Here is a 16789-nt window from a genome sequence, read left to right on the forward strand (position 1 = left end):
ATCTAGTGTGCTAACTACTTGATGGACCTGGGAAATTCATATAAGTCTCTGGGTCTCAGTTTCCTCAAGTTAAAGTGAGATAGTTGATTAGCAAAGCTGCAGCTTTAAGATGATGGGAAGCTATTAGTCTTTGTGTAGGAATAAACTAATTTAATTTTCTTTACATTGTATTAATTTTTAGAAATTCTGCTTATTAGACCATTTCACCTTTGCAGCAGCACAACGAACAGCCATGGACCTATCTGTTAAGCAGGATCTAGCAGCTTTATAAACATCCCTGTGACAAGGCGCTGCAGCAGCTCCAAGTCCTTTCAATATATTTTGCAGACTCAGCATAATTTCATATCGACCTTGAGACTACAAAGAGAAAAGAAAAATTTAAAGAATACTATAAAGAATAGCATTAAACAATAAAATTTATCTCCTAAATGAGAGTAATAATCATGATTTTGGTACATACTAACTAATCTTGACTATTCTGACATCAAGAAATGTTAATAGTTGCTATTTTATAAAATATTTATTATCTGAAAGTATTATCTGTATATATCACATTTCAACAGAATACAAACTTCATAGTGTTGATGTGAAGATTAAATAAAGTGTATGGAAAAATGCCTAGCACAAAGCTTACATGTTGTAAATAGCCAATAAATGGTTGCTATAAATGAGGTAACATAGAAGAGTGCAGGGTTTGACACCTACTAGCTACATGGCCTTGAACACACACCTACTTCTTTATCTGTTAAATGCAGATGACAGTACCCACCTCTCAGGTCGTTCTGAGGCTCAAAAGAGTTACTTCATGTAAAGTGCTTAGAATACTGCCTAAAATAAATGTTCAACAGATTCTACTGCTACTAATATTTTTATCGTTTATTGGTCCAAGTAGTTTACCTCAGAGGTAAGAAGTCTACGCTTTAGATTTAAAAAGACTAGGGTCTGAGTCTTAGTATCTGTTTGACCTGAAGTTGTTCTTATTTCTTCATCTATAAAATGAGGTTAGGATGAACGACATAGAGCCAGTGTGAGAAGTAAATAAGCCCCTGTGGGGAAGACATTCACCACAGAGCCTGGCACATAACAAATATTCAAGAAATAGCTGCTTGTATTATTGACGTTTTACTAAATGCTCCAAATAATTTCAATATCCCAGGAAGTTAAGGCCACTGAAGATAAGTAAAATTGGAGAAAAGCAAAAGTAAACATCAAGAATCATTTTCATAGTAATGTTATTAATTTATTTTTGTTCAAAGGACCACAATAGTAATGAATTAGAAGTGAACATAGCAAAATGGGTCCTAATGGGAAACTTCTGAACTTTCTTTTATCTCAATCTCAAAAGCTGTTTATCACTGGAGGGTATGTATGAAAGGTGGGAATTCCTTTTGATATCTCCAAAATGTGCTACCTGATCAACTAAATCATAAAGGTAAAACATGGTGAAGCAGCCTGACCTGTGGTGGCACAGTGAAGCAAGCATCGACTTGGAACGCTGAGGTTGCTAGGTCGAAAACCCTGGGCTTGCCTGGTCAAGGCACATATGAGAAGCAACTATTACAAGTTGATGCTTCCTGTTCCTCATCCACCCCCTTCTCTCTCTAAAATTAAAAAATAAAATCTTGGGGAAAAAAAGTGAAGCAATAATATACTTATCAATAACTTAACATTTCTAAGACCTAAAGGGGAATTTTCTGTTAACCACAGGGCCTAAAAACTAAGAGAAAAAAAAGTTTAAAGTGGCCATACCTCAGTAAAAAGAAGTTATTACAGACATCTTTTAAATAAAACTGGGTTTATAGATGTTAACAATTCCTTCTCCTGAATGACTTTCTTCAATCCTTCAGGAAACTACTGCTAAGAAGTGAGTTGCAAAGCAGCTCTCTCCAGTTTTATGTTGTGGACTTCCCTTCTCCTTGAAATTCTTAAATCAGCTACTTGAAATTTAACGTATTTTACATCTGAGTTTTCAAATGTCTTATCTTGGTACATTGAAAAAAAAAATGTGTATAACTAGCCAGTGTCTCTCTCTCTCTCTCTTTTTTTTTTTTTGACAGAGTCAGAGAGAGGGACAGAAAGGGACAGATGAACAAGGGAGAGAGATGAGAAGGATCAATTCTTCATTGCAGCACCTTAGTTGTTCAATGATTGCTTTCTCACATGTGCCTTGACCAGGGGACAGCAGAGCGAGTGGCCCTTTGCTCAAGCCAGCGACCTTGGGTTCACATCTATGATCCCACGTGCTAGCCAGCGACTGGCACTCAAGCTGGTGAGCCTGCGCTCAAGCCAGAGACCTCAGGGTTTTGAACCAGGGTCCTCCACGTCCCAGTCTGACACTCTATCCACTGTACCACCGCCTGGTCTGGTTAGCCAGCATTTTTATAAATTATTTCAAAGCTGTCATCTATACTACTTTTCTAAGTAAGGTAAGAACAGGAACTGAGGTGTTTTTACAGTTAAAGATGCTGAGCTATCTTTGAATATTAAGAATGAGAGATTTAAACATTTTTATATAAAAACATACAAATGCTTTCATTTCAAACTGATTGGTAAAGCTATAGTTAGCAAGAGATTACAGTATCTTGGAAAGCAAATGAAGAGACGGCTACAAAAACAAAAGATGTTCCACAGTGGTAAATGATGCCAACACATCGATAAGACTAAGGCTGAGAGTATAATCCCATGGTAATTAGAAGGCCATCTAGACCCTGGTCATATTTACGCCCTCCACGCTCTTTCCCAACCTGATTATATTCCTTACCCGCTTCTGATGCTAGTCCAATACTAATCCATCTATCAAGTATATAGAAGTTACCAAGTATATATCTGGGTCCTTGGTGATGAGAAGTAGTATCAGATGGAAAAGGTGATAGGAACAGAGAAAGCAGAGATGGGTCTAGCAAATATAAACTTTAGGTTTTGCCCATTTGGATTTGCCTGATGACAAGAAATTCTATTATTGCATTATTATTCTAATAAAGCAATATATAAAATACATGTATATCACCTAGCAACACCTCACTTATGGATATATTTCTCCATATACTTATGTATGCTTGTCATAAGTAAAGCTCTTTTATCGGCTCAAACAACTGCAAAAGTCTATAAAATACTACCACTGTATTCTGTGGTTGAACTTGTAGTTACTTACCTCTGCACTCTTCATAGCTTTAAGAATATTCCCCACTGTATCAGTAACGGTGTTACCCAATACTCTACCCAACTTCTTGTACAAGGAACCCAAACATACCACAGCAGCACTGAAACAACATTTAAATTAGACATTAGTTGTGAATAAAAATTACAGAAAGAAACAACTTAAGAATATGTAATGGTGATTAATTTTACTGTTAAAGGATAACATTTTCAAGAATCTACTCCATTGTTAAATTCTAATGCATGAGTATAAAATGCTTTCAATAACAAAAATTTAAAAACACATATCCTCAGTTAATCTAAATCTCAGCCCAAGAAGATTCTATTCCCTCAAATTTTTTACATATTAGATAATTAAAGATGCTCTTAAAGATAAAAGGAAAACAAGAAACAATGCTTTCAAGTCTGAAGTCTGAACATTTGATCAGAAAATATATTCTGTTATAAGCTAAAATTTAAATCAACAAAAGTTTCTATGAAATTACTATTGTGGAATTATACATGGCAAATCAACTTCCCTATAAGCACAGGTGATAAAATGAACTAAATTCTATTGAGAAAGAGACTAAGCTGTTCTTTTTAAGACCTAAGAAGAGTATTTTTCTGACATTTACTATTAATTTTCAGTATTAAGAACTAATAAACTAAAAGAACTTCCAAAACATGAAGAATTTAAAATATCTTATTCTTAAATATTCAACTGCTAAAATTTTAGTGAGTTTTTATTTCCAAATCTAGACTACATACATGTCTAAAATATTTTTTAAAAGAATGTTTTCTCAGTCAATAGGAACATGTTAGATTTTTTTTAAAGTTAGATTTTAAAATGGTAAAACAATTTGTATTTAATTTGAAAATAATTATCAAGTGGTTTGAGTCATTTATAAAAATGATACCATAAGGATACACTATTTAGTTTTATGTGCAGTTTTAATATTAAACTTACAGTTTAGTGGGAAGGTAACTTGGAGAATCATCTTTGCTACGAATAAGATCATTACATTTATCGATTGTCGCATAGACAGAGAATGTGTCTCCAATACTATAAAGAATGCCTAGATTGTTAGCAAGGAGTTTCCGGGTAGGAGGCCCTGGGGAACTGTTCAACAAAGACAGGAGCTGTTCAACAAGAGTCTTCTGTTTCTCTTTTACATCACTCTGGGAAGTAAGGTGACAAAAAACAATTCAATGTCAATGTAATTACATGGAATCCTCTAATTCTTCCCCTATGTATTTAAGAACTAACTAAAAGGCTCTAGAAAAGTGTAAAATGTTTTGATTAAAAATTACAAATAAATTGGTGGCACATTCATCACACCACAGGAACAGGTAAACTACTGTTGCCCAGCTGATATCTCCACAAAACAAATTTTGGACCACAACAGATTGGAGTCTCTGTGAACAAAGACAAGGGCTCTATTTCTTCTATATCTTTCTTCTTAACTCTGAAAGGTAGAGTAAATTTGTTTTTTGTTTTTTTACAGAGACAGAGAGAGTCAGAGAGACGGATAGATAGGGACAGACAGACAGGAACAGAGAGATGAGAAGCATCAATCATCAGTTTTTCGCTGCAACACCTTAGTTGTTCATTGATTGCTTTCTCATATGTGCCTCAACCACGGGCCTTCAGCAGACTGAGTAACCCCTTGCTCAAGCCAGTGACCTTGGGTCCAAGCTGGTGAGCTCTGCTCAAACCAGATGAGCCCACGCTCAAGCTGGCTCAACCTGGTCCTCCGCATCCCAGTCTGAAGCTCTATCCACCGTGCCACCGCCTGGTCAGGCTAAATTTGTATTTCAACAAGAGCTATTAAGATATATAACACCCCACATATATCTGCATGACAAGCAGCAATCTACCACCTATTATAGGAGCTGACACTGTAATGGTTGTTTAGTGCAATTTTCTTTTTGCAAGCTTATGGATATAAATACCAATTCACCAAGATGTAAACTTCCACAGTGAAATATTTGTTAATTTAGTTTACAGATTTTTCTTTTGTTAAATTCTCCATGAACAGTGAGACAGAGGAAAATGGGAACAGAGACAGAGAGAGGAGAAAGAGAAGAAAAGGGGGAGGAAACAGAGAGGGGGAGGAGAAAGAGAGGACAGAGGAGAAAGAGGGGAGAGAAGAAAGAGAGGGAAGAGAAAGAGAGGGGGAAGAGTACGAGAAGGGGAGGAGAAAGAGAAGGGGGAGGAGAAAGAGAAAGGGGAGGAGAAAGAGGAGGGTGAGGAGGAAGAGAGGGGGAAGAAAGGGAGGGGGGAGGAAAAGAGAAGAAAGGGAAGAGGAAGGGAGATAGGGAGCATAGAGGCATCAACTCCTTGTTTCAGTTAATTGTACCACTGACTGTTTCTCCTGTGTCCCCTGACTGGGGGTTGGGCTGGCACCCCCAGAATCAAGCCCTACCCAGGCCTCAAACTGGCAACCTGGGGATGAGCAAGCAACCCTGGCACTCCGGGTCAGTGCTCTATCCACTGTGGCCAAGGATATGCAGAAGAATTTAGAAGTACCACCTCACATGGCTCAGTAAATTAATAGGTCAGTCAAATATGCAAAATATTAACAACTGCTGAATGTAGATGAAGGGTATGAGTGATTATTAGTTGGGGGTTTTTTTGTACCCATTTCATAAGCTTTTGAAAGGGAGTATGTTTACTCAAAGATTCGCCCATTAAAGAGTTCACAGCTTTTTTAAAAGTGAAACTCTCATGACATTATTTAGTACTATACTGAAGGGCTTCATGCATATGGAGGTACATAAGGTGCAGAAAAAGTGAAAATAAAACTTAATACAATATAGTTTAAAATGTAGTATTTAATTATATAATCTTAATAAGGTCTAGTATTTGAAAACTAATTTAGGTTATTCTGGGACAGAACTAGAAAAACAAACCAAGGGAACTAAACAGTATCAGGCACTTAAGGAAAACCAAACAAAAACCAGTTTTTGCAATTTTACCTACCTTGCTGGTTGCTAGCAAGAGTTTCTCCAAATATCTCAACCAATCAAAAATAAACTCTGCCTTCTGAACTTCACCTAGTTGATTGTATGCTTCTTCATTCAGCAGTAAGCTATGAGCTAATTCCATTCCTTGCAGAAAATTCTCCTAACTGGTCACAATTGTTCTCATTAAATGTCAGCCAATAAACCTAAGAAAACAATCTGTAATAGAGGAAAATAACATTTTAAAACAAGAGTGAAAAGGAAGGCAATCATAATACTGGAAATCTTCCACAGAAGAACACAAAGTGTAATTAAATGGAGAGACATCTTTTATAACAGCTTTAGGGTGAAATTGGGAATAGCCCAATACTAAACTCTTGTTTACAATGGCACACAATATCCATCCTTCATTCTCCTTATTTAGAGAGCAGACAGGCAAAATAAGAGAAGCATTATTGACACTCATGCAAAAACTTGCTAAACAGAGACACATTCCATTAAATTCTGAAAAATTTTGAGGTTAGACTATTCAAGTGTTAGATTTTCGGTTTTCACTGTGATATAAAAATAGGTCATGGGTGCACATTAACAAATGACTAAATATCTAGACCTCCCACTTAGATTCTACATTAAAACTTGACATCTCCTTGGAGCTTTGCCAAGATACATATTCGATCATTTACTTGGAGATCCAAATCAGGAACAGAAAGTATTTTCCCATTAGTATCTGTACCCCCAGCTTAGTAAAGACACTGGTTGTAGCTGGAGGCTAGCAGTTTTAGGAAGAAGTCCCATCTTAACCAGTATAGTGTTCTTAGCGCTGTGAGTCTTGTTGTGAAAGTAAACTCCTGTTTTAGAAGGCACTTGTATGGATGTTGTCCAAAAATTGCAGCAATAAAGATCATATCTGCTCTGTCCCAGATCCAATGTAGACTTCACTTTGTTGTAGCAAATAATCAACAAAAGACAGAGGAAGTTTTGTTTTGCTTTTAAATTCATGAGTATCTCCTGAACATATATGCTCTAGTGCCTTTCCAGAACACATATAAGATAATAACACGCACGTGCACACACACACACACACACAGTTTCATACGAAATTATAAGATGAACAGTGTAGTTATGGAATTTTTTATTTTTAGACTGTGCATGCTCAAGTTTGTATTGGTAAAGCAGAATGATGTCTGCAACTCTTCCCTCTCCTTTTTCTTTGCAAGAGAGAGAGTAAGAGAGAGAGAGAGAGGAAGGGAGAGGGAGAGAGAGGCAGACAGACAGGAAGGGAGTGAAAAGAGATGCATTAACTTGTAGTTGTGGCACTTTAGTTGTTCACGGTTTCTCATACATGAGCGGGGCGGGAGGGGTGCTTCAGCAGCACCAGTGACCCCTTGTGCAAGCCAGCACCCTTGGGCTTCAACCAGCAACCACTGGGCTCAGGCAAGCAACCCTTGGGATCTCGTAGATGATCCCATGTACCAGCCAGTGACCCCGCACTCAAGCCAGCAACCTCGGAGTTTCGAACCTGAGACCTCAACGTCCCAGGTCAATGTTCTACCCACTGAGTGACCACCTATCAGACAATCAAATGGTTAAGTAAATCAATTAATGAGCTAGAAAATTTGGCAAAGTGGTAACAGCTGAATGTAGGTAATAGGTATGTGAGTTATTTTACTATTCTTTAATTTTTCTGTATTTTTTAAAAGATCGTAAGTTGAAAAAATTATTGAAGAAATAAAAAAACACAAGCTGGCTTTTAAAAACAAATTAGTGTTACATTTAGGAGTGACAGATATCAAGAACACTAAACAACACAGAAAGCACCATATACTAAAAGAGGAGTACTCTTATTCAAGTATCAAAATGAAGTTTGATACATTATAAACAAAATTACAAGATAAATAATAGAAACAGGTCATTGGAACTGCACAGAAATACAGATAGAATGCTACAAATAATTAAACTTAACATTTAAAATATATAGTTCACATACCCCTAAACAAATATCATTTTAAAAAAGATTTTTGTTTACTGATTTTAGAGAAAGAAAGGCATGAGGTAGAGGAGTGGGAAGTGTCAACTCATAGTGGTTTCTCATATGTGCCTTGACCAGGCAAGCCCAGGGTTTGGAAATGGTGACCTCAGTGTTCCAGGTGGCACTCTATCCACTACGCCACTAGAGGTCAAGCCAAATCTCAATCTTTTATAGAGAAGCCAGAAATTAAAGATGTTATTAGAAAATCAGATGGGAGACACAGAGAAGCATCCCACCTGTCCTCCCTTCCATTTTTTTTCTTCTCAGATAGTTTACTAGTATAAAATTACATAGAATATCAGGTCATCATAATTATTAAATAACTGAAAAGAGCCTCTTTTAAAGACAGTACCCACAAACTGGTACCCCATTAGCCAAATCTGACCTGCAATGTTATTAGGGAAATAAATTAGTTACCAACATTAAAACGTAAGGTTTTACATAAAGCCTGACCAGGCGGTGGTGCAGTGGATAGAACGTTGACCTGGGACACTGAGGAGTCAGGTCTGAAACCCTGAGGTTGCCAGATTGAGCATGGAATCAAAGACATGACTCCATGGTCATTAGCTTGGGCCCAACGGTCACTGGCTTGAAACCCAAGGTTGCTAGCTTGAGCAAGGGGTCACTGGCTCGGCTATAACCCCCACCCCCCAATCCAAGGCACATACGAGAAGCAATCATTGAATAACTAAAGTGCTGCAACTACAAGCTGATGCTTCTCATCTCTCTCCCTTCCTGTCTGTTTCTATCTGCTGAGCTAAAAAACAACAAAAAACAAAAAAGATTTTACATAAACATCTGGGTCCATGTCCCCAAACACCAACAAATGGCTGAATATAAGAGGAGTAGGGACTCCTCACAGGCCACACTGGCCATTTGGCCTGCCTTACTCATTTACATTATTTGTCTCATCTTCTATGGGTATTTAAGTTTTGAATCCTGCTCTTTATCTTACTTGCATCCTCTGGGACGGGCCAATAGTTTAGATTCTGACCATAATGCTACCCTTGAGGCCAAAAGACAGCATTTACCCATCTACCAACTGTCTGAGCAGCCGGTGTGCTGCTTTAGCCACAGTATCGTCCCTGCTCAATCAGTCCAGCCTGCCTGGCCAATACCACGGCCCGGCATGGACAGTTCTCAAAAAATAAAAAGTACATATTAGGTTATTTTCAGAAATGTCTATTTTAAAGAATAAGAACAATATGAACAATGGTGTTAACAAAACCACTTTACCAGGCAACATGAACTTTAGCTTCTTGTTTAGAAAAACCCTCCTTTCCTTTGAACCGACCAAAACATACACAATTAAGGATACAGGCAATAATGCTAGAGAAATAATTTCTGGAAAGATCCCTATATAGAAAGTGAAAAGCAATTTTGTACTCAATATCTATTACTCTGTGAGGGAAAAAAATAACCTCAGTATCATAGAGAAAACTTCTTGTAACCACCAGGCAAGTCAAAATTCTATCTTAAGAATCAAATTACCCTTTCTGAGGTCATTAGGACTGCTGAAGAGACATTTTTTTCCTTAGGTAGCAGCAATATTGTGGTGTAAAATGATCTATCAAGAAGCAAAACAGCTAACACAATGCAATAATAAATAATTCAGTAAAAAATTTGAGACCATACGCAGGGCAGAAAGTTATCTCCAATGCCCTCCATACAGTCTTCATATAAATTACTCCTAAAAGAAGTGGACAATTCACATTGGTAATCCCGTATAGATACCGCGAAATGTACTTAAGATCTCCACACATGCTCTGTTAATAAGATAAGCAAATGCATTTTGCAAATAACAGATATTCCTGCTCTTATCTGAAGTTTCACTTTAGGAAGATGACTAAAATGCAGTCTGTCTACTATACATTTTAACATAACCACAACATAGAGAATGCTATTTTTCTAATTTTTTACTTATTTTCCATTTTTATGTTTCTGTTGAGAATACAAAGTGGGTAGAAAGTGAAAAGATTAAGCAAAAAAATTAAATACATGTAACACAGACAACAGTGTTGACAGCCAGAGGTAAGGTGTGTGGGGGGGTGCAATATGGGCTAAGAGGGGAAATGGGGATGAAAAGAGACTCTGCTTGGGGCATGAATTTGTACTAGGGGCAGTGTGCAGATGATATTTTATTAAGCTGTGCACTTGAACCTGTACCCCAATAAATTTTAAAGAGTAAACATATACAGCTAGTACTCGACTTATGACCACGATTGGTTCTGACAGACCAGTCGAACACGATTTGGTTGTAAGTTGAGTAGGCTATATGTACAGTGCTGTGAAATGATGCTATAAAAACCTTCAAGTCATATTTTATCATAATTTTCTTTCATTATTGTTATATATAATTTTCTTTGTTCATTTTATGCCATTTGTATCATCTCTACACCATTTTGTTTCTTATTTTTACATTCGTCAGGTTTAAGTAAAACACTGCATTACCAGTACCACTGGTTTAATATTTGCAAAGACAATTTCCTCTTGGTAGACATCTTGGGAGGGTTTTTTTTGTTTGTTTGTTTGTTTGGGTTTTTTTGTATTTTTCTGAAGCTGGAAACAGGGAGAGACAGTCAGACAGACTCCCGCATGCGCCCGACCGGGATCCACCCAGCACGCCCACCAGGGACGATGCTCTACCCACCAGGGGGCAATGCTCTGCCTGGACCAGAGCCACTCTAGCGCCTGGGGCAGAGGCCAAGGAGCCATCCCCAGCGCCTGGGCCATCTTTGCTCCAATGGAGCCTTGGCTGCGGGAGGGGAAGAGAGAGGCAGAGAGGAAGGGGGCGGGTGGAGAAGCAAATGGGCGCCTCTCCTATGTGCCCTGGCCGGGAATCGATCCCGGGTCCCCCACATGCCAGGCCGATGCTCCACCGCTGAGCCAACCGGCCAGGGCCCTTGGGAGGGGTTTGAGGAAAAATATCCAAGACACAAAACACAAATTGCTGTACCGAGTCTGGGATAACAGTTGAAATGGTGCATGCGGAGATGGTAGTGATGCCGGAAGCTGGTCCACACTGTTGTACGCCCAGCTGGGCAACGCTTGCGCTGCCAGACGCGGAGCAGTCATGACTAGCTATTGTGGTCGTAAAGTCGAATGGTCATAAGTTGCATAGGTTGTAAGTCGATCAATATTTGTACAGCAATATTTTGCAAAGTAGTTGTGCCACTTGAAAAAAAAGATTTCATAAAACAGCACTTCTCACTGTAATGCCAGCCTTTATTTTTGACAGAAGCTAATATTTATTGATTACTTACTACAGTCTAGGCCAGGGGTCCCTAAACTACGGCCCACAGGCTGCATGCGGCCCCCTGAGGCCATTTATCCGCCCCGCTGCACACCGGGAAGGGGCACCTTTTTCATTGGTGTTCAATGAGAGGAGCAGAAGATGCATCCGCATCCTGTGCTCCTGGAGTACTGTATGCGCCGCAAAGCACTGCATTGCTCAGGTACAGTACTATTTCCAGTGATGCGGGATGCACGCGTCACAGCTCTGGAAGCGTGTCATATCACTTGTTACGGCTAGCAGTGACAAATATGGAACCAGACATTGACCATCTCATTAGCCAAAAGCAGGCCCATAGTTCCCATTGAACTTTCTCATATATGAGCTTTCTTATATATGCCTTGGTCAGTTTGTTGATTTGAATTTACTTGTTCTTTATTTTAAATATTGTACTTGTTCTCGGTTTGTTTTTTTAATTTAAAATAAGATATGTGCAATGTGCATAGGGATTTGTTCATAGTTTTTTTTATAGTCCGTCCCTCCAATAGTCTGAGGGACAGTGAACTGGCCCCTTGTGTAAAAAGTTTGGGGACCCCTGGTCTAGGCACTATACTATAAGTGCTTTACATTTTCTTGAATATGAAAAACTGTCCATGAAAAACATTTTTATTAAACTTATTTTTTATTGAATTAATTGGGAGTGACAATGGCTAACAAAATTATACAGGTTTCAGGTGCACAATTCTGTACACTGTATTGTATGTTCACCACCCCAAGTTAAGTCTCCATCTATTACTATTTATCCTCCCTACATGCTCCTCCATCTCCTCCATCCCTCTCCTGTTAGCCTCTATTTTATTTAAGATGAGGAAACTGAGGTACCGAAAAGCTAAGATGATGACAGTCCTGACACAAAGTGTTACCTGGATTTTCTCTATCTAAGGTTTATAGATCTGTTTTAGTAGAGATGGGAACAGAATAAAATTAGTGGGGGGGGTCTTCCTAATCGTTTTGGTCCTTTTAGTTTCTTAAAATGATTTATTATTTCATTTTGAGAAGGGAAAAGAGGAAAATCACAAATAATTAAAGAGAACATCAAACACAAAATAAGACAATTTTGTGAGATTGGTTTGTTAGTTTTTTCTTTCCAGAGCGCACAAAAAGACCCATTTACAAAATGAACAAGCCACCAGGCCATAAATGGAACTCATTTAGGCATATATCAAGTGCCTAAGGTTCTGAAATATGTCTCATACTTAAATTTCTTTGGCTTTCACTTCTCTAAAAGATAACACAACTTCAACTCAGCCTCTAGTCTTTAGTTTCTTGTTTTGTTCAAAAAGCATAAAATAATCCAAAATCAAAAAACAAAACAAAACAAAACAAAAAACATCTCCTGAGTCTCTAAAACTTCAAGAAGCATGTAAATCTTAAAATCCAAACCTTTCAAAAACAGCAACAAAAAAACCTAGAATTAGCTTAATCTAGAAAAAAGCCAGATCATTTTATCCTGACCTAAGATTGTCTTTGACCTGTGACAAACTTTGCAAAATTACAGGTTACAAAATAGGAACCCACAAGTTACACAGAACATCATGCTTAAGATGTTGCCAAGGAGGGCTGTCTTCATAGAAAGAAAACGAGTCTTTTCGTTACCGTACTTTAAATATCCCTAGGCACAGTCCGAAAGTTGGCTTGCTGACCAAGCCACCGTACTTCAATGATTTTAGGGTAAATGGATATTGAAGCAAATAATTTATAATTTTATAGTTCTTTAATACAGTTTTACCTTGATAATATATATATTTTTTTGGATTTTATTGATTTTACAGAGAGAAGGGGGCAGGGGGACAATAGTTGCTTCACTCTAGCTGTTAATCCGTTGCTTGTCCTGTGTGCCTTGACCAGGCAAGCCCAGTGTGTCAAATCAACAACCTCAGCATTCCAGGTCAATGCTCTATCCACTGTGCTACCACAGGTCAGACTAGATTCCTGACTTTTGAATTCACAATACCATTTGCTAGCATCATATTGGTAATATCACAAATGGGGAGGACACATGTACATACAGCCTGCTGTAGCTCACAGCTATGCCTTTCACTCAAATCACAAAATGACAGTGGTAGCTATTATTCACTGAGCCAGGAACTTCTTTAAGTGTTTAACTTATATCATCTCTATCACAAGGAAGAAAGCAAGGCAGATATTACTGTTCCCTACCTGATGGATGATGGAACTATTAAAATGCCATAAGTAACATGAAAATAAGCCCAGGTTTCTTAGCAACAAAGCTCATTCTCTTAATTCTAAAAAGCCTTTTTATGGAGGGGGAGAACAGTGTTTTTGACATTAAGATGTAAGGGACACTTCAATTAAAAAAAATAAAAGACATATAAGGGAACAAAATGTGTGTAACAAACTGGTCATGGGACGAAGGATGGAGCATTACCTTTCATGTGAGGGCTCTTTCCATACCTCATTCCTCCTAAATCTTTCAGTAAATCACAAAATTGGCTTCATCTCCTAACTTCTCCAAGGATAAGTTTAAGGATCAAACAATTAAAAAGGGAGTGTTGGAAAAATAGCAAAGGGAACAACACAGATGAGGTTGGTAAACTGTTAAGATTAAAGGAAGCTAAGCATTTAAGTAGACCTATAACAATATAGACCAGTGCTTCTCAACTCTGCTTTTAAAAAATACCAAAGTCAAACCTAAACCAAATGAATCAAAATTTCTGGAAGGTGGGGTTGTAATAAATAAATCTTTTCATTTAATCCTCACCCTACCACTAAAAAACACCTATAGCACTACCTATAGCACCTAAATATACCAATTTTGAATACAAATTTCCATAAAAACAACTTAATCCATGCTTCTTAAATCATATACAAACCTCTAACTTGCAACATGACCCAGACATATCACTAATACCTTATTTTAATATATAATAAAAATGCAGTGTCTCAAGATTCCAAGAATATTTCCTACAAATGTTGTAGGAATGGGAAGAATGATACTTCTCACCATTACAGAATACATGCCAGCCAGACAGGCAGAAACAGCTCCTAGAACTGATGGGCAGCACATCGCAGAGGACAGAGAAATTAGGATGGCATAGGAAGGAGTTAGGAATTACATGGAAATTTATAAGTTAGGGTAAGAAAGGTCCAGAAGTGAGGAATGCAATCTACTCTGCTCTCCTCTTTTGTCTTCCCAAACTACTTGCAGATCACTGTTAGGGATGAGAGGAATGGCAAAAAACTGGACTCAGTAAAGAAGATTGCCAGTAGGCCCCCAATTAAGTCTAACCAATTATGGCAATTTCCTTTCAGATTACAAAAAAGAAAACTCTTGAAGGGTAAAAGGAAGTGTTGGGTGGGCTGGAGGACTGAACAGTAAGAACCAATTCTAGTAAGGCAGGGATAGAAAAAGGGGCTAACTTTTTTTGATGATTTATTTATTAGAACCTTTCAATTCACTACCTCACTTATTCCTCATAACACTGAAATTTTGGATATTATTATCATTTTACAGTTGATAATGAGTGAGAAACGTGTCCATTGTCAAGATGCTATTTAAGTGGAAATAAGAAGATAACTACATCTGTCTAGTTCCATTGTCAATGTTCCTTCAGCTACTTCATAACACCTCTTCATATAGTCTCTAATTCCTGATATTACTGAGTTATTGCCATTCCTGAAGCAGCTAATCCTTCTAACTTGGTTGTTTATCACTTCACTCTCCTAACTTCTCACACTTGGACGCTTTCCATTCAAGTATGAGGTCTTCCAGAGACATCAAATTCCAAAGGGCCCTTTCCAACTAGACAGCAAATCAGTAAGTACTAACAGTGTTTGTTTAGTCTTTGGCTACTCTTGACAATTTTTACCACTCTCCATTCCATAAACCAACTTTTCCATTTCTCCCGGGGAAGAGGATTTCATTCTGGATGTTTAGGAATTCCAGAAGGCAAATTTTAAGATAAGAGAAATTTTACTCTTCTATTTCCCACTTCATTCATCTGGAAGTCACCATCTCAGCAACCTCACTACTTGGTATATACTTGAGGGGTTTTCTTGGCAGACACTGTTTCTCACTCCATCAGCTGCCCAGCTAGGCTCTTAACTTTACAAATGTAGCTTCCTGGAACAACTCTATTATTACTCTGCCTTTTGGCTAGCACCATCATGGACCACCCAAGTAATACAGTGAACATTCCACCCATTACCTCTAACCCCCAAGTGGGTCTGGGCAGCATGCCATACTCAAAAACCCACCAATATTTCTGCCGCAAAACATAAACATATTCATACAAGGTGGGATTAAAAATGACTATCAGTAGCTTCGTATCATTTCAGGTTGTATTTTGCTGTCAAATGAGTTAAGAAAAAAAGCTTTTCAGCCTGACTAGGTGGTGGTGCAGTGGACAGTGTCAATCTGGAATGCTGAGGACTCAGGTTTGAAATCCTGAGGTTAATGGTTGAGTGTGGGCTCATAGGGTTTGAGTGCAGGGTCACTGGCTTGAGTGTGGGATCATAGAAATGACCCCATGCTCAATGGCTTGTGCCCAAAGGTCACTGGCTTGGCTAGAGCCACCCCACCCCATTCAAAGCACATGAGAAGCAATCCATGAACAACTGAAGTGCCGCAACTATGAGATGATATTTCTCATCTCTCTCCCTTCCTGTCTCTTTGTCTATCTCTTTCGGAGCCCTTTGAACCCTGAAATTAAAATTAAAGGATTTTTACCCATAGATGTATATTTTGTTGTTTTGTTTTTCATACTTCCTCCCCCAAAATAAAATAAAAAAAATTTTTTGGTGTTGCAATGAATAATTCAATTTTCTGATAATTTTACTTATATAATTTATTGAACAAATGAGGTATTATTTTGCTCATATACAAAAAACATGCCTATTTCAACATATAGAAACCTACAAGGGCAACGGAAGAGGATATACACAGATGCTGTTGCCTAACTGTTGTACATTGGTAACTAGACAATAGAGAAGCATTAAGTGCAATTAAGTTACTAAAAAAGTACACATAAAACATTTTATTTAGTGAAACTAGAGCCCCATCATTTTAAGATTAGAAATAGTATGTGCTCAACAGATCAAATGCTACAGAAACGTTTACCTGAAACCTATGTATTCTTACTGATCAACGTCAGTCACCCTGTTAGATTTAATTTTCTAAATTAAAAAATAGTAAATGCTGAGCTTTAAATATTTAGACTTATAACTTCCTACAGGTTTTCCCTCTTTCCTGTCACATAACTAGCTCCAATTTCTTAGGTAGGTAACATTAACATAGTGTTTTATGTGGCTATGTTATATCTCTTGTTTCTAGAAATAATTACCTTTTAAGTTGTTATGATTTTTAAAAAATGACCAAGGATGATTTAAATAAAATGCATGCTCCATTT

General features: G+C 37.8%; 1 protein-coding gene across 2 annotated transcripts in view; it reads right to left on the reverse strand.

Annotated features, from left to right (window-relative positions):
* The window catches only part of HEATR5A (HEAT repeat containing 5A), a 134084-nt gene that overhangs the window by 113948 nt on the left and 3347 nt on the right, over positions 1-16789 (reverse strand). For both annotated transcript variants that reach the window (XM_066277674.1, XM_066277673.1), the window contains exons 2-5: positions 6119-6318; positions 4103-4314; positions 3152-3260; positions 208-357 (exon numbers count right to left, since the gene is read on the reverse strand). In XM_066277674.1, coding sequence (XP_066133771.1) covers positions 208-357; positions 3152-3260; positions 4103-4314; positions 6119-6244 — 597 coding nt within the window. In that variant the 5' untranslated portion in view covers positions 6245-6318. The remainder of the gene's footprint in view (positions 1-207; positions 358-3151; positions 3261-4102; positions 4315-6118; positions 6319-16789) is intronic.

Source organism: Saccopteryx bilineata, chromosome 4 (genome assembly GCF_036850765.1).
Source record: "Saccopteryx bilineata isolate mSacBil1 chromosome 4, mSacBil1_pri_phased_curated, whole genome shotgun sequence".
NCBI lineage: Eukaryota > Metazoa > Chordata > Mammalia > Chiroptera > Emballonuridae > Saccopteryx > Saccopteryx bilineata.